Genomic DNA, 25,606 nt, shown 5'->3' on the forward strand with positions numbered 1-25,606 from the left:
AACACTTGTACAAAAAGTGCACTCCATAGTGAAAACCACGCAGATAGAGCAGGCAGTGCTGCCTACTCCTGATCTTTCCAGCTCTGGAATAAAGCATGCAAAACCAGAAAAAGCACTTTAATTCCACCTTTCAGAGAGAGCATAATTCAAAAACTGGAAGCCCTCAGCTGGGAAAACTTTGCTGCCATTTTAGACTATTCAAGCCCCTAATCAAAAGCAGAGAGAAAATATACTCTGATAATTATAAACTAGCTTAACCTTAGCCCTTTGGTAATCTTTTCTCCGTCATGATCTTAATGTGTGATCACGAGTAAATCACTTTAATACCACCTCCACTTTAATACTCCTCCTCTGATTACAGCACAGAGCTTGGAAGCTAAATGGTATAATCTTTACAATGAAAAGCAGATTAAGAAATGTTTTGTGAGCTTCAGCTTCCCAAAAACAAACCAAGTTTGATCTAGCGATACATGCAGGCCATAGTTCATTTTGGCAAACAGATTCATAGGCTTCACTTAGCACATAAATGTGCCTACCATTTTGCTCCTACCAACAGAACTCCAGAGACTCAGGTGCAACTTCTTTTAAATCACAAAATTATATCCAAACATCCCAGCAAAAATGAAAAAAATGCCAGGTTTACTCAGAGAATTTCAGTTTTCAACCTACTTTACCAAGCAATGATCTCTCTCCTTTCTTGTGCAGACCATCTCCTTGTCTTGGGAGCTTGCCCACACACCAGATATTCTCAAGAGGAGAATTCAGAGTCCCACTAATACATCGATGAAAGTGGAGCTAACATCCCAGGGCACTCACTCCCAGCTTAGTATGCAGGCTGGGAGCCTGCACAGCAGCTGCTGTGCGCAGATGTTCCACCACTTCCAATCCCATTCTCAGGTGGAAACAGTGGGAACAGAACTGAGGGCAGCCCCCCCAGGGGAGCAGGGTGCAGGCTGCTCACTGCCAGCACTTCAAACAGACTTGCAATGGGCACATGGACTGCGCGCCCACGCCACCAGTGCACCCTCCTAAGTTCCGGATCTTGATTGTTATCACAGATTGCGTAGCAAAAGAAATCTGTGGAGCCAAGTAGGGAGACGGAATCTAAGAAATGTCAATCAAGAAAGAAACTAAACAAGGATATTTACCAAAAAAACAGATCAGAAGTAAAATCAAGTAGAAATCAAGGAAAAAATGAGCAGTGACCACCTATGAGCAATGCTTGTATGGAATGAAGTTAAGGAAACCTGGGAAAAGAAGCCAAAAATCCACAAGGAATAAAAGTACAAAGACACAGGAACAAGGAGGGAAAAAGAAAAAAGAAAAAAAAAAAAAAAAAGAGGACGAGAGTGGCCAAACAGACAGCAAGGACCCAAGGATGTGAACAACAAAGGACACAAGATGAGGAAAGAGAGAAATTGGTGCCATTGACAAACTGAAAAGGGAACAGGGAATAACTAATTCTTTCTGCCTATAGAAAGCATAAAGCATTTTTACTTTGGACCCCAACATTCCAAAAATGGGATCAGCCTTTTAAGGGAGTAACAAACTGCATGAGTCCTTACAGCAATTCTTTTCATCCATCATGTCAGGGCAGTCTGGGAAACCATCACAGATCATAGTGTGTTTGATGCACAGCTTCTTCAAAGGACACTCCCAAAGACCCCTTTCTCTACAACCTGGAGGCAGAGAAGCACACTTCTGAAATACTTGCATGCAATATTGAATCAACTGTTTTCTTCCTTAAAAGTCCCAAAATACACAAAATATTTTCACTTGCAATATAAATTTTAGAAGGTACGAAGAATAGCTACTAATGAAGAAATGGAAATAAGATTGGCACAATGCACACTTGGTAAATGGATCTAAATATTATAACACTTCAGTGCTTTTGAAATAATAATTGTATAATGAGTACACATTATACATATCTATGATGGTTTAGGCATTTGCTCAATTAGCTCAAAACCCATACACCACTCTTCCTGAAATACATTTGCTAGTTATATAAGAACTTTTACAACTCTGAAGTCTGTAGAAATTCCTCAGTCTTTCAAAAGCAAATCCTATAAAAGCATGGAATCTCCATGAAACACTGTAGAAATACATTTTTCCTGGCAGTGCTGATGCAGAATTTAACTCAGAATCACAATGAAAGGTAGAAAGAGAAGTGATACAAAACTATATCAAAGTGCTTTGATAGAAAAATTTCTGTTAGTCAGGTAGAGGAAATTAAGAATAGCCCAAGCTACATTTTAGAAAATACTTTTCTCTTGTTTTATTCCTCTTCTTGTTTCCATCAACTAATAAAGTATTTTATTGTGATACCAGTTTAAAGACTTTGACATACTAATGCCCTGCATGTCTGACACTCTGGTTTTGTAGGAAGCCATTAAAATGACAAAACAAGATTCTTTGATTGCCTTGTTTGGCCTGTTCTATATATGATACTTTTCACTTTAATCTAAGGGCAAATTCAATTGATAGCCCTGATGTTCATACATGCAAATAGTTCAGGTATAAATTTAAAAACAGTATTTAAAGCAGCGCCTCTCTTTGCCTGGAATGGTGAAAGCAGTAAGTTACTAAGCAAATACATTGTCTCCAAGAAGTTTTAATTCTGAAGTACATATTTTACAAATATGAACCAGGGAATCCCTACTGGATTAATAGAAAAATTTATTCAAGTTTTACCTGTACCTGGATGTGTGGGGGGCTTGATTTTGTTTAGATTTGAAAAACCATGTAAATAAATGTTAAAGCCCAGAGAAATAAATAGCCTTAACCTTTGAAACAAATTCCTCATGATCAAACAACTTTCTTGGGTATCACCCCTTTCCAGATCTCCTTCTTGACAATATTTGTGATAACTACTAATGAAAAATTAATTTAAACCAAAAAAAAAAAATCTCAACTCTTACACAAAACAAGGAATGCCATGTTAGGATCTTGATATGAACATGAAATAAAAAAAAGCCTAAACTCCCCATAATTTATGAACTTTGCAATTTTTAGCAGTGTTTACAACTCATTAAATACATGTTTCCTTTTCTCTTCATCATACATTACAGCGTTACACTGTACCAGGACTCTCCAAAACTAATCACATAGAAAAATATAGAGACAATTCCCTATGAAAAATTCGCTAGTTACTGAATTCAGTGTTCATGGACACTGTTTTGTTGGTAGAGATCATCTACCATTTGAAGTATTTATAGTTCATCTCTAATTATTTTTGTGACATACATTTTTAATTCAAGAAAAGGGAAGTGAAAACAGAGCTAGGAAAACTCGTCTATATGTACATTACCCCCATCTCTAAAATCCACTTTGACAAGAGATATGGTTTCATATATGATCTTACCTTCATTCTTCTTCATAATATGATGTTACCAATTGTTGTCCATATATATATTTCTCACACAATTATCATTAATCATTAATGTCATTTTTCTCTCACCTAAAATACTACAGGTCAAAACCCAGATTGCAGAAAATAGTGAAAGACAGTATTGGCTATGAATGTTATGTCCTCAATTTCTTTAGCAGGTGTAGGACCCTCTCCTGCTCCCTGCCAGAGGCACTGCTCAGCAGCCAGCAATTTAATGCATTCAATTACAACCAACTACAATATTTAATACCACAAACTCTCCTGGCATCTTTCATAATATTTTTTGAAATTACTTCCCTGCACTTTACTGCACTCAGAAGTCTCACTTCCAGTAATCTCAGTCAAATTTTCTCCCCAGATCCCAGTGTAGATGGCACTAAAGTCTCAGCATGCCACTGCAATTGCATGGCTGAGATGTCCTCTCACAAAGCCCATGTGAAAGCACGGCAGGGATTGCTGACAGGAGACAGTGGGTGCTGAATACAGCTCTGCTCTGCATGGGGAGATTATACCTCAGTCCCTTTGGATGGTCCTAACTTAGATTATTTGGCCAGAGTAGTCTAAGCATAGGAAAGCTGTAGCTTTTTCAGCCTCCTCCTCCCTGCACTGTAAAGTTGTTCCACGTCGATCATATAAAGCACTTGAAATACAAGGGTTTCAAATTAAACATTCTGTGTTTTTTTAATGTTAGAGAACCAATTTAAAAGCATGAAGCTAATAAAATTTGAGCTATCCATTTAGACATGGAAAGATCATCAAGTTTTGATTTTGTCCTGCACACATGGAATATGAATAAGTAAGAGACAGTTACTCCTGGAGCTCTACAAGGACTTTTTGTTTTTCAGTACCAGTATTAGCCGTGGTCAATGTAATGTCACCCTGACAGCAGTAATTTCCTAGCTGATACAGTCTTCCATATTTATAGAAACTGATAAGAATTCTGCTGATTGCTTGTGACATTCTGTCTAGACTTTAGAGAGATCCACTCCAGAAACAAATGTTACATACTAGAACAATACTTCATATGTTAATGTCTAGGACAATAAAATTATCCTAAAAGACACTTAACAATTCGTTTTCTAAGGAGTTCAACATTGGTGGCAACAAAAAAATATTTGGCAGGGAGGACAACTGAGACAATTGATTAAAAGTAAAGAGATGTCAAACTGTGAAAGAATCACCATGATCATCAGTTCTGACTTTCCTTTATAACCCAAACAAGAGAATGACCTAATATTAAATCATATTTCAGAGAGCATATCCTTTTTTTTCTTTTTTTCCTTTTCCTTCTTTTTTACAGGGGTGGGGGGAGGGAAAGAAATAAAGAAAGAGGAGAGAGAGTACAAGAATGATCTGGAAACTCCCAGAGACTGAGAACACATCACACATGGGGGTAAATAAACCCTTGGCTATTGCAAACATTAAAAAAGAACCTGCTTTTTAAAAAGAGGCATTTTATAAGGCTGCCAAGATTGAACTTTAGCCTAGCTAGGTGTTGGATTTTATTTTACTGTCTCTGAGTAGAAATTTTCTTATTTCCACAGTTTTGTTTTTTACATAAACACAGCTTCCCTCTTAACCCATTCTCAGTTAAAATATACAGGCTGTGCACCTTAGCCCTACTCTGCTGCAATGTTTTCCAATCCTTTGCTCATAAGCACACCTCTTCTCTAAATCCTTAGTGATGTATGATTATTGTCTTTGCCCCTAGGGATGCCAGGCCTGCATGCAGACCTCCCTGAAAGCTACAGCTTAGTCAATTAATAAATATTTAGAACTCCTTTCTCCTTCTGAAACTGTCCTGCCAGCAGGTAGAAGGATACGTAGTGACCAAGAGATTGCTTGATTATTTCAGGCTCAATATATCTCCTCAAGTTAAAAGTCAAAAGCATCCATGCTAAAAGTAAACTCAGAAACATACTGGAGAATAAACTTTGAGGGTTTATGCTTGTAACTTGAGGTTGACCAATCTGAAAAAACATGCAGAATCCACTTCAGCAACACAATATATCACAATGACATCTTTTGTCTATACATCCTAACGAGAACATTGTCATGTATAAATTTAAAACTGCATTTGCAGATTCAAGATTTAATCTGCCAGGGAGTTACATTTTAGCTCAGTAAAGTCTTCAGCAATATGAAAAAAACTAAATCTGCAGAAATTTTTTAGCTTGATTCTTTAAGGAATACTGACACATCCCAGAGTATGGCTATCAGAATTTAGATGATCAGTTATCACAAATAGTATTAATGTTGATTAAGAAGGATTCTTGCTATTGTATTCTTACTGATACTGTCTTAAAAAAACCCCAATACTTTTAAGTGTACAAAAAAGGGGGGGGTTCTCCTTCTCTGAACTCTCATGCTACAATTCAAATAGCTGAACGAAAGATGAAGCTCATTTCCCAGTGCTGCAGCTGCCCTCCGTTCCAACTGATGGCATTTATTTACCACAGCTGTCCTCGTCACTGTCATCCTCGCAGTCAGCTTGTCCGTCGCATCTCCGGGACGCCAGGACGCACCTCCCAGAGCGGCACTTGAAGTGACTGGGGGAGCACTCTGTCAAGGACAACCAACAGGGACAAACAGGACTGCCTAAGATAAAAGCTTAATCATGACATGGGCACTGATTTGTCACCCAGGCTGTTTCAGAAGGGTAAATAACACAGATAGAAGGCTTGTGAGACTGGAACCATGCATCAGGCGAGACTCTTCGTAACTGCACCAGGAACGTGGTGAACAACATTTTCCAGAGCTCTCCCTTCCATGCTGCCCTCTATCAAATGTCATTGCTTTGCTAAATCACTGGCATCAATGTTTAGACTGTGGCTATGAATTTCCTGATTTCCTAGCTACTCTCCTCACCATTGTGGTGGTGTATTATGCATTGGAATAAGTATAAAAAGTATAAAAAATCCCCAGGACAAAAGAAAAAAAAAAAAAAAAAGATTGACAATTACGTGTCTATTTCAACTAATGAAAACCAGGTATAACTTTCCACTAATTAACCCTTTCACTGCTTCTGCCTCATCTCACCGTTTGGGGACAAAGGAGTGGAACAGAGTTGGCAGATCTTTAAGTTACCCTTTGATTGAGTGCTAGCAATTCCCTGAAGCAAGAAATCCAGCAAAGAATTCTGCCAAGAGACTGGCATGGCTGAGTAGAGGAACTCAGTTTGGAATAATTTCCACAGTTTTAATATTATAATTTAAAGGGGAGGTATGAAAAAAACAAACACCAGTGACTTTGGGAACCCATTTAAATCTTTCAGTTGCTGTAATATGTGTAGGAGATACCTTCTACATCTTCATCTGGTGTTAGACAGGTTTGGTTGTCCGAGTTCTCATCTGGAAACTGAGTGCAGTCTGTATCTTCTGGCCACTGCAGACCTACAATGCCAAGCACAGCCTCACAGCGTTCCTTAGACTGTACACATAATGTCCTGAGGAGACAAAGCAGAATTGCACCAAATAACTGAATGAATGGCTTGGAAATTCACAGATACTAGAAGATAATAATCCTGGACGAAGTTAAACATGAAGATCAAAAAAAATCAGAGAAACAGTGTTTCAACCATAGCATTCTTTGATAGAAGTATTTTTTTCATATTAAAACATCTAAGTTACTGTTGTGTGATTATGTTATAAACAGGTTTACAAATTAACTGCTCACAAACATGCTCTCCTCTGTAAGAGAGGGCAGTGAATGATTTTTAAGAAGCAGTAACTGCTCTCCTTCAGGGAAAAAGACAAACACATTTTGTATGAGTGAAACACTACCTCTTCTGATTATGCTACCTCAGAAACCACGTGGTTTCAGAAGGACAAAATATTTAAGCCTGAAAACAAAAGAGTAAAAAACTCCCCAGGGAATTCAACAAAATTAAAACTTTAGGAAAAGCAAAGCTCAAACCAGCCCGAGGCTGTTTTCTTGAGGCTGTTGTCAGTTACAGCAACAGAATACCTTCTACATCTTCATCTGCTGTTAGACAAGTTTGGTTGCTCAAATCAGGAAAAGACATGAATAAAGTCCTTCTGCAGCATTTTTTTAAAACCATATAAAAGATGGGAATCACTGCAAAATTTGTTCAATCCTTTAAGATTAAAAATCACCCATGTTTTCTCTCAAAATACCCATTGTCAAATGCTTCAAACTTACAAAGGAAAAAGGCATAATAGAAAAATCCCCTAATGTTTGAAACATTTAGCCACTGCTTTTGTCTGGGATCCTAGTAGGTTGAAAAATATTCAACGACAGGATCCCACCCTTTTTTTTTATTATTTCTTCCATGTAATTTTAATTTGCCTTCATGTATTTTGATTATTTACACATCTTTCTTCTAGAGACAGTCCTTTCATGGAAGGCATTTTATTCCACTCATTTTCCTTTGATCTTTTAACTGACTGAATTTTTATTTTCTTGTAATTAGCTTTGGAAAATGCTGTGACCAAAACCAACAAAGCAAATCCATTTAGGATTATTATTTTATGCTATTTTGTATACAGTATTAATACACCCAAATTTAGTTTTGTTTTGAGGAATTAGATGAAGAAGAGTCCATGTTTTTCCACACCAAACAATTCATCACTGAGTTGAATTGACAGAATGCATTGATGTCAGTCAACCATGTTACAAACTCTTTCCTTTTACATCCTCCTCAATGTCAAAAAGGTTGACTGACACCACTTTATAACCTTAGATTTCTGGATGCCACAATTTTTATTTTCCAATGACAAGAAACAAAACCCACAACAAAAGTATGATAATATGGCAGAGATATCTAAGCCACTTCTGTCCTGTGTTCTCTGCTCACTCAGATCTTTGGTCAAAGCTGACCTTTTCCAAGGCACTATAAGCCATTTACTTGTCTGTATGTGGTGAAAGAATTAGAATCTATTTAAACATCAAAGTAGGTTTGGACTAATATTGTCAACTCCTTATCAGAGACGAAGAATAATGTTCAGAAATTGAAAACATACTTGATAGATCAATGAATGTTATAAAAAACAATAAGTTCAGTTCCTGTCAAAAAATCACTTACTTTGAATAAAACTTTATAAAGACTGTTTCAGTTAAACAAAGCATGACAAAAAAAGCATGACAAAAAGCCTTGCAAAGCAGGGACAGCTGCTTTATATAGGGGGAGTAGAATTAAAATAATTTAGTTATACTATCTGGAATCAGAAAACAGATCCATGTGCCTGTATTAAAAAAAAATCTAATGCTTCTCTGATAAGTTGATATTATAATAGATTCAGAATTATAACACTAATGTGCAATTCATGGTTGGAAAGTATACTGACTTAAAAAGCGTAACCCTGAAAAACTGCATTAGCTGAGCTCAGTTTCACGTTTACAGGAAAAGACAGGTAAAACAATATGTATGTCCTGTTAATCTCAATTAATCACTGATATATTTGAACAAGAGGGCAGTTACTTTGAAAGTCAGCAGCAGATCCTCAGAATATAATTTCTGTTCTACAATGTAACATTTTCTCTTCTCAGAGCTTCAAATTGTAAAGTAGATTTATATTTATATTGAAATATCAAATTTATTTAATTTTTATTGGTATGAGCTTATTTTTGTGTAAGTTTCTAAAACATTTAGGTTTTTACATTATATAGGTATCTGAAATTCTCCCTAAAATGTTAATTGTTAAGCAGATACTACAGATCTAGTGGGACCTCCAAAGGTGCCCCTTCCTGATAAAAACTCTCTGTATCCGTGACCTAACATAAGAGTGAAACCTAAAAACTATTGTAAAAGTAGAGCTTTGAATCCTATGATTTTAAGTTTTATGTTGCATATTAAATTTGGTCTAAATTTGATGTTAACCAGTTTTGAACAGGAAGTTGGTGACTCCCAGAGGTTCCTATCATATTAAATTGTTCTGTGCTTTCTCTAAGTTGCCATTCATCTTTTTAGTACTTTAAATTTGAAGTCTATTCAACTGTATCATGACATGTCCTAAAATCTGTTAGCTAAAAGAGCCTACAATTTAACTTATGTCCCTCTACATCAGAGTAAGTTAATCCCATTTTTATTTATTACACTGCTTTCTTTAAAAAAAACAAAAAAAACCAAACATACGTTGATTTTCAAACTAGGAAGCCTGACCAGAGCTTACACAAACCCCTCTGTAACTTTGTATGCAATATTTTCTTTCACATTAGGTTCCTATGTGAAAATTTAACAATATATTCATAACTTCCTTGTGGTTCACTCTTACCTTGCACTAAGAAGTGGATCACTAGACAAAGAAATGTTATCTATTTGCCAACAGTATCACCTGATAAGAATTTTTAGGCTGTGTACTGCAATTTTTCATGCACTTTTCTTTCAAACACAAGGTGTTAATTGATCAATATTGTCAAGGTAGGTCCAATAAAAGAGGCAGAAATACAGAATGAGAGGGTTGTAGCAGCCAGTAGGTCAAAGGGCTCTGCCTGTTGGTCAAGTTTTTTGGATCTCCTAACCTGCAACAGCTGCTGCTAAGAAAGCCATGAGATCTACAAAACACAGTCTCTTTAGAAAAATTACAGGCATAACCTCTAAAAGCACAGTGATGTTACTCAGTGAGGATGGTGGAATAATTACTCTGACCAGCAGAAAACCTAAGTCAGCCTGGAATTCAGAACGATGTGGCACTCCTAATTTAGAAAAGTAAACATTCATTAAAATCTCAGGTTTCACTGAGCATTTGGATAGGGCTTTACATCAAGTAATGTACTAATGCAAGGAGCTATTACAAAATGCTAATGTTCCAAAGTAAATTAATTTATTCCTTGTTTAAACACCCTTTATAGTGGCAAAATTCCAATCAAACACACAGAAATGGAAAATACCACATACAAAGCTCACAGTACCCTTCCTGTCACCTCGCTCAACAGTGGAGTCAGCAGGCTCTCAGTGCCCCGGGTGAAAAACTGAAGGGTCCTGGCAAACAGGGCTGCATCTGGCTGCTGACTGGTCACCTGTGCTGCCCCTCTGGGTTCAGCTGCAGGGCTGTCTTGGTCAGTACGTCAGTCAATGGTCTGGATGCAGCAGTTTAGTGCATCACGAGCAAGCTTGCTGATTATACAAAACCGAGAGATGGTGCTGACCCTGTTGACTCTCAAGGGACGAGAGGCCTTTGCACTGGGCAATCATCAAGGACATGAAATTTAACAAGAACAAATGTCTGATCCTGCACCTAGGATGGAGCAGCACTGGGCACAAACTGGAGAGCAGCCCTCCAAAGAGGGACATGGGCATGCTGGCCAGCAGCAGCCTCTTCCTATAGAAATCCAAAGCAAATTTTTTGGTATTTTCAATGAAAGCATAAAACTTGGGGAAAACTACTATGACAGACAGTCAAGAATTAAATGAAATACGGTTTGGTATAGTACCTGCAAGGTGGGATCCGCTGATTTGTAAGGGGGTCACATTTCGGTACTAAGATTGTACAGGCAAAAAACATCAGGTACTTGTAGCAGTTGGTCTGAACCAAAGCCGGGAAAAGGGAAGACTCCCAGCTGATAGAGGCTTCCTTCTGTGTCCTGTGGCCCAGGTAGTTTGGGTAATAAGTATAGTTGTAAGGCAAGTTCATACAAAGTTCCAGAGTAATTGGTTCACACTGACCTTTCACGGAGAGAAAACAAACAGAACCACAAATGGTGTGAGATTAAATTAAATACAGAAGAAATAATTCTTTACTTATTTAACAAATTTATCAGCCACGGGATATCCTCTCAAGCTTGAGAAACTACAAGTTCCAGAGCTAGGGATCCCTTATAAGCCTATTCATACCAGTAAAGGTGGGTTTGAATTCTGCCAACCTCATAACCCATTAAGATACTTACATTTCCTTATTAATATTCATTAACTTTCTAGCAACATCTTAACTTTAAGGTGATAAAATAAACCATCCTTAAACAAGTACAGTGTGTACTGTACAGCAACACACTGCTGTACCACTATGCTACCATGACACACCTCACATTGACAGGGCAGTTGCCAAAATTAGGAAGACAGAGATCTTTGGATACTTCGGGTTAGAAAGGATCTCAGGAGGTCTCTACTCCAATGCCCTGATCAAAGCAGGTCAGCTCTGAGGACTGATCAGCTCTCTCAAGGCTTGGGACAGTCAGGTTGTAAAAAGTCTCTAGTGACAGAGACTGCACAACTTCGCTGTATAGAAAACAGAAGCCAGGATTTGCTTTTAATTTTTTCCTTGTTTATCAAGATCTGAAGGAGGGGAAAATTAGGTTATGTATTGCACAAGCATTGAGCAAGAGACAGTCTACAATTTAATATTTAATTTGGGTAAGACATAACTAGTAACAAATTAGAATGATAAGCAAAGACAAAACAGATGCAACAGCAACAAGTCCTTATGATTATATATATATATTATTGCTACATTAAAAAAACTTCCAACTTTTGGGAGTTTATCACAACAAATTTTGAACCAGCCAAGTATTCTGGATTTCTAAAAATTGTATAGCTTTTGTATTTCTTCTCACACTGGTATTCAGAAATATTTTTTTTTCAGTTTTCCACCATAACAGAAAACTACAGACAGAATTCCAGTTCAATTCAGACTGAAATTCAACTTTTTATTTTGCATTGAGATGAGTGTCAAATTGTTTAAACTTATTTATTCTGGATATATTGACAAAGCTTTCCACAAAAAAAGCATCCCTATCAAAAGTAAAAAAAATGCATATATTTGCCTATTCTGGGAGCAATTATACCATAATATGACTGATATTCTCTGCTAGCCAGTTGCTAGCATCATTTGCTAGTACAGTGTGACAACTGTGTCACCCCATAGCTGTATCTTTGAGAGAAGCTGGAAGAAGATCCAACAGTCAATTATTCAGCTAATCAGCAGAACTGGGCACTCTTTCTTGGTCTGGTACTTGGTGTTGCATCTTGTTTCACTACGTACTCCTACTCTGACAATCACAAAGCTCATTTTACATTTACATTACAGCTTTTCCTGCTAAAGCTGTAAATCCTGGCATAGTACTAATACTGAACTGTTTCTGTTGTCTCAAACCACTTAGTCACATCTTCAGGGTACGTGAGGTTCAATGACTTTAACAATTCTCCTGACATTCCTGCTATTTCCTTTCCTTCATGATGACCCATCCCTTGTCCTTCCACACTTTTGCCTGAGATGCCCAGATCAGTTTGGGCTCCTGTTTTGATTTTGGCCAGTAAACATCTTTCTTTGATGTGCACAGAACTTTTCACATTTACCAATATTTCAGGATGACCACAAAAGTACATGCAATATTCTAAGTGTTTGTATAACATAACATTATTCAAGATTAAAGGGTTGAAATGCACATATGCCATCCTCTTTTATTACGCCTCATATTTATAGGGGTTTAAGTGAATTCTGGAAGAAAATCTAGTCTACTGAAATGCTGCTGGAGGATAGCTCTGTACATGTTTTCAATATTATTATAATTTCCACACTGTGTTTAGAAAGCTTCCATTACGTTATGTGCAAAAGTGTCACTGTAGGTTTGAAAATAACAACTTTGATTCTCACATGCAATTCCTGACAATCCAGAGAGTAATAAACAGAACATATGGTCCAGGGGAACATCTGACTCATGCTAAGTAACCCAAATGTTAGGCTTTCCTTCTGAGTCTGTCCTACAGCTTAAGAGGTCCTGCTACTCCTTATCTATAACACATGTGAGTACAACCTAATGAGTAGGGAAAAAGGAATAAAATTCATTGCGTCTTTCATCATGAATTAAAAGAAGGAAACCAAAACAAAAAAACAAAAGTAAAAACCCAACCCACAAACAAACAAACAAAAAAACCAAACCAAACAAACAAAAAACCCAAGCCAACAACAACAAAAAAAAAAAAAAAAACCAAAATCCACATACCAAGACATTACTACATAGACAGTGCCTGGACTGAAGATCTTCCAGTGTTTATTATTAACTTCCTCTATCCATTGGAGTCTCTATAACCACTCTGGGCAATCTGTGTCCAGTCACACTTGCAGTAAAAAAGTGCTTATCATCAGAGCTTCATTGTGCTCCTGTGCTTCATTTTGTGCCAATTCCCTCTGATCCTGTCACCGAGCCCTGTCTTCTTTACTCTCTCCCTTTAGATATCCATTCTGTTTTCCTAAATATATTGTAAATACATTATAATGCCAGCCTAAACTGATCTGATACTATCACATTTGGAAGAAATCCATCATATTCAGTATTGGGAAATGTGGCCTACACTTTGGAATTTTTCAACCAGATAATAATCTGGGCCAAGAAGTACTGCTTTGTCAAAACTTGAAATTTTTCATGAGAATTCTCATGTGTCACCAAAGACGAAATAACTCAGGTCAAAATATGAACAATGAAAATAATATGAAAAAGAGACAATAGTACTTGCAGATGTTATGCAAGAAAAATCTCTCCCAAACTGTCTTGCTGTTTCATTGTGTATAAACAATTAAATATCCACTGGACTAGAAAAGGACAAAGTGAGATGATCTAGAAGACTAGCTCAGACTATGTTTTACTCCTGCTAAGAACTACAGAACTAGAGAACTTGCCCATAATACGCTGAGGAAACATCTTCATGAAAAAGCTTTTGGGTTTCTCATAATATGGCACAGGAACATTGCTCTACAATTCAAATATTACATGTCAAAAATCATAGAATCATAGAGTGGTTTGGGTTGGAAGGAGCCTTAAAGATAATCTTTAATGGGAGATCCTATTGCTCTTAGCAGTTAAACAGAAGGTGTAAATCAGGTGGAACCAGACCCTTTGAAGCATGCAGGAATAGAATGAGAGACAAAAGACATCAAAGAATTCCAATTATTTATATGGAAAATAAGTTTTTAGAATAGAAGTGCTCTAACAGTGAAACAGATCTCTCAGAATAATTTTGTAATCTCTGTCCTTAAGGATAGAGCTGCTCAGCTGCACAAGATCATGGGCAACATAACTTAATTGGCACTGATTTGATCAGGAGTTTGGCCTTGTTACCAAAGGTGTTACCTAGCTTCCTTCTAATGCTAAACATGGTACGTAAGATTATTCCTTTACAAAAACTTAGGCAAAGCATTGATAGAAGCACATGTAAAGCATTTATGCTTTATAGAGTGCATTATAGCTTTACTTTAGCAGCATCTAAAGGCCCCAGTATGAGTGGTGTCTGTCTCAAACGCTTGAAGGTAATAGTCACAACTCTAGAGAGAATATGGAGTTTGGACTAGTTGACCTTCCCATGCCAGTTCTATTCTAGATGGAATGACATTATCCACACAAGCTAGCATACAGTATCAAAGCATACCTTGCAGAGAGAACTGCAGCACAAAGCAATCACACATGAATTGTGTAAAAATAATCTGTAAGTGAAGCTGAGCCTGTCCATCTGTCAAGGTGACCTGAATTGATGTGACTGTATTAACACTACACTAAATTTTAATTATTTTTGAGTAATTTTTAATACAGTTCTGCCCCACTTTCAAAACATAGACAAATATATTTCTATTGATTACCTGTTCACATAGCACAATTGAGAAAAGCAGCTATTCAGAAGCAAGTGCACAATTGGTACAGGAACCTTGCATGGAGTGGTATAGTGGAGCACAAAGATGAGGACACACAGAGCTGAAGACCCTGATCCTCTACTGTTTGTATTGGTCAAAAGTGTAATTAGTTTTTACAGTTTGAATACCAAAATCATTCCTTCATTAAAGTCTAAAAGTTCTCCAAACTACTAAATACTGTAACATGGGGTTTTTATATTGTGAAAATAAATCAGTATCTTCTGCTTTACACTTACACTATGCTGTTCACTTTACATAGACACTGAATTAAATTATTTAAATGCTGAGAGAAAGTGCAATGGTAAACACCCATTCAGGAAATATAAAAATTCACAGAAGAGAAAATTAAAATACCTCAGTGTCAAATGCCATAAATCCTAGACATCAACAATGAAGAGCTTTGATGACACATTTGCTTCAACACTGCCCTTTTCAAAGCTTAGTCATTAGACATCTACATTAGCTAGAAAATTACAGTATTACTTACTGTGTTCTACCCTACATCCTCATTATAAACTAGAACACCCTAAAAGAGTAACAGTATGAAGCACATGACCTACTTACTGCAGTTTGCCTGGCTGTTTCTCATCTCACAGGGAGAAGCTCCACAGGGATCAGGGCAGGAAGAGCACCTCTGGTCTCCCTCCTGACAGAGGGTTTGATCTGAGGGAAGCAGGATTTCAAATTATTTCAAATTATTTACCAGACTTATAAAAATGACTGGAGAATAATGAGAAAGTACAGTGTTTACATAAAAATTAAGGATTTCCTTTACATATTTCAGTAAGTACCCAACAGCACTTCAAGCGCAGTAAGGAAGAAAAACATGCAACACTGCTCAGTTTTCACTTCTTACTCCTCTGTTCAATGTAAAAAAAATATATCCCACTTTCTGAATGAGAGGCATGGATCTCTGAAAGACATTTATCATGTAGAATATGAAAAGTCATGCAAATCACATTTCAAAAAGAACAATAGGTCCTAGCTGAAAGAGAACACTGTCTGGGAATTATTCTTCAGTGCCAGTCAATTGATCTGCTTCTCATTTTATGACTGTTTTGGTTGACAATAAAAGACATCCTGAAGAAAGGTCAGAGATGAAGACTAACTGTCCTCCTTTGACTTTAAAAAAAAAAAACAAAAACAGCAACAGAAAGAAAAACAAAAATGCTATGGTCCTAATGATGGACTTCAGAATAAATAAAACCAGCACTTCATCAAAAGTTTCTGAACTACTTGAGTAGTTACTTTATTTGACAAATCCCTGGACTTCTCTCTCTCATAGTTGTACTAGCTCCTTTCCAAACCATTACAATCTCTCTTCCATGTGCAAAATGAGTCATTTAGTTTACTATTCTGTAAGGAGAGACTAAACAGATGGCGTTCATCATCTTATCCTGTTTAAAATATCTTATTGCCCTGATTGCTTAGTATTTGTATTGCACTACTGCCCATTAACATTAATCATTCATCCCTCCATTGCACATACAGAAGGTGCTGTCAATAACCTTGACAACAATCTTGTCTAAAGGCACTGATGATATAATCATATCTATCAAAATTATGTGGACTTACTTCCATTCATGCATGTTATATATTGAAGCAACAGAGGTCATTTCTTTGCTATAATGATTGACAATCTTATTTTACAACTGCATCTGACTGCAAAATGCAACTTGAAAGGCAGGAAAAGCCTTTTGACTTCTAAAGCTATCCCAAATATTTACATTAAAATTATTTTTAAAGTTTATTCCAACTCCTTCCTATACTTTAAAAATCCCTGTGCTACAAGGTAGATTCTTTTGATCCTCGCACAAATAATGCTGAATTTCTACAAACACACTGTACCTATCTTTTGAAGAGACCACAGAAACAATTGTGCATACATCTATATTAGATTTCTGCTGACACAAAATGAATGAGAGCAGTACTCATAGACAGATGCCATACCTTACATTTCCTTAAGGCATGTAGTGAAGGAGACCACTTTTCTCATCCAGGTAGAGATGAAGCAACAGTCAATTGTAACATCTGAATGTATATACTGCTACAAGGACACAAGATCCCTGTATCGTTTCATAGGCAAGGGGAAGTCACTACACCCTGACCTCAAACTTCTGTGCTGATTTCTCATATTTACTGTATTTGTAACAAAACCAATACTCCAGACTCCATTAGCCCTAACTCCACTGACTCTGATAGACATATCCAAATTTTTAAAATTTGATTTGTAGAGCAGAAAAGTTTTGTAATAAGTGAATGTCCTACTACACCTTTTTGCAGTTGGTGGAAAAAACAAAATATATAAGAAGCACAATAGTAAGTTACAAACAAGAATTCTGCCTTGGTTTTACATGGACTTTGCAAAGAACTAAAGATGAATGAAATCTAAATTCTGCCAGCATATTCCCATGCAAATTAGGATGGATAGGATATGGTTACCTAAAGAAAGAATTTTTCTATACATAATACTGCAAAATACTGGATAGAACTTTTGCACACTGAAGAATTAATAATAAAAATTTGGATAATTTTTGTATTTAAAAGCTCTGCAGTTTAATGCCAAGAATTTTATCATGTAATGAGATCACTGAATACATAATTATCACCCAATACTACTGCTTGAATATTTTAACCTATACCTATTCATCCTACCAAAAAAAAAGATTTTTAACCATTGCTTCAACATCAAAAGGGAAAAAAGAGGCAGTGAAAACAAAATACATCACTGGCTTCTAGCCCACATCATGCAAGACAAAGGGAGGATAAAAGAATTCATAGGATAAAACTGAGACTGGACATCAAGAAAGAATAAAGGTGAACATTTTGTGAAAGTGCACAGTCAGAACTGAGGACAGAAACTTGTTTCTGTGTTTTTAGATTGCTACAATCAGAACTAGAAGATATTTCAAGCAAGACCTTTTTATAATGTCAACATTAAAAGTGAAGAAAAATAATTATAATTTCTGTGTTTCAGCCTCTCAGGTATTTTTTGGAATGGAAGTATTTAAATTGGAGTAAGAAGATCCCAAGAAATTTCTAGGGAAAGAAGGGACTGAGTAACATGCTTATGAAAGGATTTCTTTTAGACTGGTTTCCTAAAGAAATAAGGCTTATATAATCACACTGTGTATCTGCATAAGGTTAACTATTTTAATTTCTTTAAAATACGATTAATTTAAAAAAGGCATTAATAATTCTTGCATTGAAGGAAAGGCTGCAATCTGAACCTATACCTTACCAGGAATAAGAGAATTACATGTGAAAAATACCTTCAGATTTTGAAATCATCACAACATAACAACACTGCTTTCTGAGTGTCTTTGGAAAGCCATGTTCTGGGGCTCAATACATTGCTTAGTTTCCTCTTCTCTCATGGAGTCCATAAAAAGGCAGCTATCAAGTAGCTGTGAAAAGTTATGTTCTCATATATTTTCCCTTAGTCACACTAAATCACTAGTTTTCTTATGAAAACATTCTTTCTCTGATTCCCAAGTTCTGATAAAGAAAAGGATTTTAATGAGAAAATTCCTCCTCAAATGACACCAATTCCTGTAATAGTAGATTCTCATTGCTCCAAACAATGTATTTCAAGTAACAGCTAATTATATCAGACAACTAAATACTGTGCTAAATATCACCCCCACTTCTTCACCTTTTTTAATAATTTTAAGTATTAAAAGAAGTCTGCTTACAAATGCCTGTGTGAAAGCACACACCAACCAGCCTTAGCAAGTGTTATTTGAAAGGTAAAGAAAGTTATTTGTCAGACAGCTTTAGCTAAAGGCACTGTGGAACACAGCAGTCAATGGTAGGTTTAATATGAAGAGTAAAATGAGGCATATCCTTACTTTCACTGCAGTTCTCTTCATCACTTCCATCTTTACAATCATTATCTCCATCACACTGGAATGCACTAGGAATGCACTGCCCATTTCTGCACTCCACCAGACCCTGACTGTGACATGCTAGAGAGAAAAAAGTATTAAAAAAACAATGTTCTGATCAATGAGCTCAGTGAAGCTCTGCATTATATCTGAACATCACACTGAAGTTATTTTAGGAGGAGCTGATAACACTGCTTAGCACTGGAGATCAGGAGCCATTTCTCATTATGTGCCAGCTAATTTTTCCATAGCTGCAGCTGCACGGATCTTTACCTACAGAGACTGAAAATATAAATGTCAGGTATAAGCAACAGTCTGAGATGAAGTCTTAGCTTCCCCAAGGAAAAAAAATGCACATAATTTTTACTCATATAGTGGGAACATTACAATTAACAAAAAGCTAGTTCTGTAATTAACAAGAAGCTCTAACACAAAGTAATGCTTTACTTCTCAACAAAGGCAATAAATGTTTAGTTTGCTGCTGCTGTCTACTGAAAACAGACATTTGTCAAGTGTGAACTTCTGAAATAAAATTAGTTTATAGTTTTGCCTTACAAGTGAGTAAACTAGTTATCTTACTCTTTTTTTAGTTTTCAAAGAAAGAAAAAATAATTTAGAGATTAAGGGAACTTACAGCAATTGATCTCATCTGATTTGTCTATACAGTCATGGTCACCATCACATACCCAATCAGCTGTTATACATCTCCCCTCTCCACACTGGTGATGTGTCACTGGATTGCAATCTACATAAAATGCAAATTTGAAGAAAGAAAAAGGATGCTAAATTACCATCAGTATATTTTATATTACTGATCCATTGTTCTATGCTTATTAACTAATCTTATTAATGAGGCTTTTTGCATTAATAAATTATATTAAGAAATTTTTTCTATCTGCAGACTTTTTTGCAGATGGTAGTTACATATAATCTTAATTGTATTGCCTGTATAGTGATGCACTCATTCCTTCTCTCAGGTGCAGAGCTGTGACTATCTGTAAATAAACAAGTTTCTAAGATTTGTTAAGACCATCAGAAGATCTGGCTTACCATCTCAGGGAATGCTTTTCAGTTGACCAACATTTTCAGCAACCATCAGAGAAAATAATTTCCTTCATTTATCTTTTTACTAAGACATTTTAAAAATACTTCTCAACTTCAGAAACTGTATTTTTGCATGTACTTGCTGTTTTCCATAATAATTATCTACAAAGAAATTATTCCAGTTGTCATCTTACTCTTTCTACCTGAATGCACAAAGAATTCTGTTGAGCACACTGACTTTACATAAAAATAGAGAAAACACACATAGTCCGCTCCTCCAAATCTGCTATGAAAACCAATTATACAAACAAAACCTTAGATTTTAAAAATTGTATAGAAAAAAACCTATGTCAAGGTAGGAAAGATAGGAGATTAACATTTAGAAAAACTTAATCATCTTCAAAGTGAGATTATTTATTAAAAACCCACTAAAAAACCAAAACTGATAAGAAAATATTGAAAAATCTTAGAGTGTGCTTAATTTGGAGAAGAAATATTTAAAAAATCTCAGAAAAAATGTGCCTTGATTTTCAGATTTTATATTCTTTCTGTTCTTCCTTAGAAAAGCAAAAACAAAAAAGTGAGAAATAATATTTTAACTGTTTAAAAATATCTTAAAACACTTAATTTCTCTCAGGTGTAGTAACAGGACCAAAAGTTAGTAAAAGTAAGGTTTTCTAAATTTCCCAATATTTATATGCTAAGATTATTCTTTTTGAATGTCAAAACTTCATTGTTTCTCCTGTGGAAGTTAAGTGTAGGCAGATACATATAGTAGCTAGGTAAGGGTCAGGAGAACATGCAAAGTTGACTGAAAAGACAATTTGAAAGAAACAGAATTTGATAATCAAAACATATGACTTCACTATCAATCTCATGTAAAAACAGCTCAGCTATAAAACAGTTGGCAGCACCAGTGCCCTCATATAGTTTGCTTTACTCTCAGTTAAATCCAGTCAAGCTAGCAAGGAAGCATCTTTTGGAATTAGTTTAAAGCAAATTGAAAATAGCAGTATTTCTTAGAAATACAAAAGCCTTCAAGATTTGGATTGACCCAGAACTCTCCTTTAAACCCTTTTAAATTTCATATAGAAACTGTGAGCTGTTTTCACTTCGTTCAAATCCAGTAAGAGCAGGGTATATTACTCTTTCAGTAGTTTAAGGAGAAGGTTTACTGGCTTAGGCAGTCCTGATATGTTTAAGACTTTAGAAAAGCACATAACTCTCATTTACCACAATTCTGCTCATCACTAAGGTCTCCACAGTCATCGTATCCATCACAAACAAAGGTATAATTGAGGCATTTTCCTGTGTCGCAACGAAATAAATCACTGCTGCAATCTACAAAACAAAGCATGTAAAATGTTAAGGTTGCATCGGAGCATTCATAAGAACTATGAACCCTGGAATGTACTGACTACACACAAGATTAGCTAAAGATACCTTACAACTTACAGCTCTGCATTAATACTGGTGTGTGCCAGTTCATGAGAAACTAATCTGGAAGAATATGAGAAATCAAAAGCCATTTTTAGAAATTTTTACTCTCTCCCTGCCAGGTGTTTTTTTGATCAATACCATAAGGAGAGAGTGCTCTGGTTGCACATAGGGACCTAAACATTTAATTAATTTATACATATAAAGTTCTCAAGAAATGTTGTAGGCTTCACCATTGCAGATTACTAGGAAAATCTTGAGTACTTGATGTGGATATTAAGTGGAGATGAATATTCTAACAGCAAAATCAAGATCCCTAGACCCTGCTTTTGAGCCTGCCTTTGGTCTTACAATGGTTTCAAATGAGCTTTATGCTTAACACAGTTTGGAGTTCAAACATGGCATGGTGCCTTCTCATCACGGAATTCCTACTGTCAGCCCTAAGTGGGTTTAACTTTTTTTCATGACTGGATGAATCAGTAAAGCCTGCCAGATATTCTCTGAGAATAACCATAACACTTCAAGAATATCAGGTGCAATAAAAACATGGAATCTTTGTTGTAGTTGAGTGGGTTGAAGAGAAATTATGGTTTGTGGTATCTGGTCCCATCAGAAATAACTTTTGATTTCAAGCACAAAGCTAGGAAGTGGGTAACTCAGTTTCACTGCCTTCTTCTTGAATTTTCCTTGACCTCTAGCTTTCCAGGGAAAATGCCAAGATACAGAACAACTGGGTAGACAATACTGCCTCCCTGTTGAAGCTGTGCCACTCGTACCAAGGAAATCCTTTGTGCCCGCTCTTACTGGCATATGGGGGCATTTTACATGAGTTATTCCCCAGAAAACAGAGAGAGAGCTCTAAAAACAGGCACTGGAACCAAAGCGCCTTCTTTCTTCTGAGATGATCAACCACAGAACAACAGAATCATGCTACCACTTCCCTCCCTCCTCTTGGCACGGGGATCCCATGCTCATGATTGCACAGTGGCTCCCCTTTGAAAGCAGGGTGTCCTTCTAAGGACATTTCACACAGAAAGGTGCAGAACTCTTCCAGAAGGTGCAGTGGGGTTTCTACCCTTCAGATCAATGTCAACCAAGTTTTTCACTTCCTAGGTGAAAAAAAACTCTGGAACTTGAACATGAGTCACTTCCTCTCCTTCCCCCACAGAGGTATTAATGCTTTCTTCAAGTTTCAAATTATCTTAGAAAGTCCAAACAGAATTTATAGCTTAATAAGAAGGAAATGCTTCAGGATATGAAGTAAAATAATATGGCTGAGCCATGAGCTGCATAATCAATAGCTAATTCAGCTTCAAAAAGAACCATTATTCATAAAACAGGGAATAACAAAAACCCCACACTAAATGAAAATAAACTTAAGTTCTTGCTTCCTGTAAGCAGACCAACACCCAGCTGAGAGTAAATTCTAAACATCACTTGTTTTGAATATGCAACAGCATGAAGTACTCTGGCAACCTTTAATCTTATTAATCAGTTTGTAACTCTGACAGTTTCTATGCTTCTTCCACTGCTCCTCCTGCAAATAAAACAAAACTGCATTTTTCTATTTTATTTCCTCTGGATAAATTTACTGTTTAATTTCCATTCATACCCCCATTCCCGTTTCCATCCATACCTCTGAAGCTGCTGCAGTGTGTCCTTTAGGGCAGACAACCCACAGGCCCACACAGGGTAAACAAAAAGAATATAAACTTCCTTGCAGGGAAAGAAGATTCACTTGATGAAAATCTAACAGCCTTAATATACATTTTCTTCAAGACATTGGCAATAATGTATTGTAAAGGTAGTTGGTTACTCTGTTAAGTAAGATGGGCACTTGTCAGCTGCCACTTGTAAAAGGCTCAACTTAAATTTTATAAATTATGGGGATATCTTCATTTTCACAAAATTAAGTACAAATTCCTATTCTATCCTCCACTAAACACAAATGAAGCTTGGCAAATCTTTTGCATTCAACAATTTGGCCCTGAGATAAACTCAGTTGGTTAAAGCATGGTGGAAAAGCCAAGGTGGCAGGTTTGATCCAGAAGGACCTGCTACACAAAGGTCCTTCTGGGCAAAGGTCCTTTGTCTGGGCAAACCCCCACAACATCCTACTCTCTAAACTGGAGAGAGATGGATTTCATGGGTGGACTGTTTGGTGGATAAGGAATTGGTTGGACGATCACATCTCAAGGGTCGATAGCTCAGAATCCCAAAGGACATCAGTGATCAGTGGTGTCCCTTAGGGCACTGTACTGGGGCCAGTGTTATCTAATGTCTTCATTAATAACACAGATGAAGGGATCAAGCACAGCCTCAGCAAAGCTGCAGATGAGAGGAGAGATGGTGTGGATGTCAAGCTGAGTGGTGTGGTTGATAGACCTGAAGGACAGGATGCCATACAGAGGGACCTGAACAAGCTCAAGAAGAGGGCACATGGAATTCTTGTGGTCTAACAAGATCAAGTTCAAGGTGCTGCACCTGGGTCAGGACAAACCCTGGTACCAACACAGGCTGGGGGATGAACGGATGGAAAGCAGTCCTGCCAAAAAATTTGGGGGTAGATGAACATCTGCACGTGACTCAGTAATGTGCACTTGCAGCCCAGAAAGCAAATTAGATCCTGGGCTGCATCAGAAGCAGCATGGCCAGAAGGCTGAGGAAGGTGATTCTGTCCCTCTGCTCTGCTCTTGTGAAAGCCCACCTGGAGTGCTGCATCCAGTCCTGGGTGCCACAGCACAAGAAAGACAGGGACCTGTTGGGAGAGGTCCAGACAAGGCTACAAAAATGACAATAGGGATAGAACAGCTCTCCTTGGAAGAAAAGCTGAGAGAGGGTTGGCGTTGTTTCTCCTGGGGAAAGAGTGGCCTTTCAGCACTTTAGGAAAGCTTAGAGGAAAGATGGGGACAGTCTTTTTAGCTGGGCCTGTTGTTACGGGACAAGGAGTAATAGTTTTAGAAGAGAGTATTTTTAGACTAGACATAAAGAATAAATGTTTTACAACGAGGAAGGTGAAACGCTGGAAATGGTGGAAATGGTAGAAATGGTAGAACCCCATTCCTGGAACTATTTAAGGTCAGGTTGGATGGGACTCTGAGCAACTTATTCTATAATTTAATGAGGTGACTTAAGACTTTGGGAAGAGCAAGGACTGCAAGAAACACAGCATCTTCTATCAGCCAAGCTTTCAGGCAAATAGGTCTTCCTTCAGTTTTGCTCTTTCTGCTTTGTAATTCAGGAAAGTCTTATTTGACCTCCACACCCTCTCCTCAACTCCTACCAAGCATCCTAATGAAAGATGCCCTCTGCATATAAACCCTGTATCATTAAACACACTGGTGTCCTTTCAAAGGTAATCCTAGCTCCTGAAATTTATGTTCGTTTTTTCAAGACACGCAATATATTTATTCTTTTACTACTAATTTATTTTTTTCCTATTTGTAATAGAACTTGAAAGCCATAGTCTCATAGGCATTTTTAAATTTTTGAGCTTACCTTAAATCTAAAGCCGTCACTGACATGAAAAATTGAAAATAAAAACATACAATACTTTTTACGTAATAGACATTATCTCACCCTCCAAGAAATTAATTGTAGGCTATTAAAGGAAAAGCAAGCTCTAGCTTTATTCATATTGAGACCAGGAGGAAATTGCTGTCCTCATTTATTCCTTGGAGTATCCCAGATAAAATCTAACAACAACTTCCTTAAAAGCAACTCTGTGAGTTTTGGAATGCCCAGGCTCTTAAATCACTAATAAGAACTAATGTTTTGAGTTGAGTCTAAACTGCACAGTCTGACATTTTTCAGTCTGAATGAGAAATCCTGTTTTGTGGCATCATGTCCTGTATAGTCCCCATTTAGTAATTTTTCCACATCTTCCTCTGTTCTTTTTCTTCTTGCTTTCTCATTGTTTTGTTAAGGTACATATGCTCCACTTCTCTAAAGATGTTTGTAGTACAAGGTGTTTTGTTAACACAGAAAAACACACAGGAGCTCTAAAGACATGCAATACCACAGAAAAAGAAATAAAAATTAAGCGATCATATATGTACATTCTACTGCAGCACATACTGGGATTAATTTAAATAAATTGCATCCAGGGTCGAGACCAAGAGAACTTTCTAAACAGATGGTCTTGTATCCAGTCTAAAATCAATGCCAAGGACCAGGATAAAGCTACAACTAATGAACAGTATGCAGCTGATTATCAGAAGTGTTCCTTTCTGATGAACACTATTGATCCCTTAGGAAAAAAAAAAAAAAAA

General features: G+C 36.8%; 1 protein-coding gene across 2 annotated transcripts in view; it reads right to left on the bottom strand.

The window, feature by feature from the left end:
* Positions 1 to 25,606, bottom strand: part of CORIN (corin, serine peptidase) — a 118,064-nt gene that overhangs the window by 26,069 nt on the left and 66,389 nt on the right. For both annotated transcript variants that reach the window (XM_038134464.1, XM_038134465.1), the window contains exons 7-14: positions 21,132 to 21,239; positions 19,489 to 19,599; positions 18,819 to 18,935; positions 15,532 to 15,630; positions 10,784 to 11,015; positions 6,691 to 6,836; positions 5,846 to 5,953; positions 1,566 to 1,679 (exon numbers count right to left, since the gene is read on the bottom strand). In XM_038134464.1, the coding sequence (XP_037990392.1) occupies positions 1,566 to 1,679; positions 5,846 to 5,953; positions 6,691 to 6,836; positions 10,784 to 11,015; positions 15,532 to 15,630; positions 18,819 to 18,935; positions 19,489 to 19,599; positions 21,132 to 21,239 (1,035 nt within the window). The remainder of the gene's footprint in view (positions 1 to 1,565; positions 1,680 to 5,845; positions 5,954 to 6,690; positions 6,837 to 10,783; positions 11,016 to 15,531; positions 15,631 to 18,818; positions 18,936 to 19,488; positions 19,600 to 21,131; positions 21,240 to 25,606) is intronic.

The sequence above is a fragment of the Motacilla alba genome, chromosome 4, assembly GCF_015832195.1.
Source record: "Motacilla alba alba isolate MOTALB_02 chromosome 4, Motacilla_alba_V1.0_pri, whole genome shotgun sequence".
Taxonomy (NCBI): domain Eukaryota; kingdom Metazoa; phylum Chordata; class Aves; order Passeriformes; family Motacillidae; genus Motacilla; species Motacilla alba.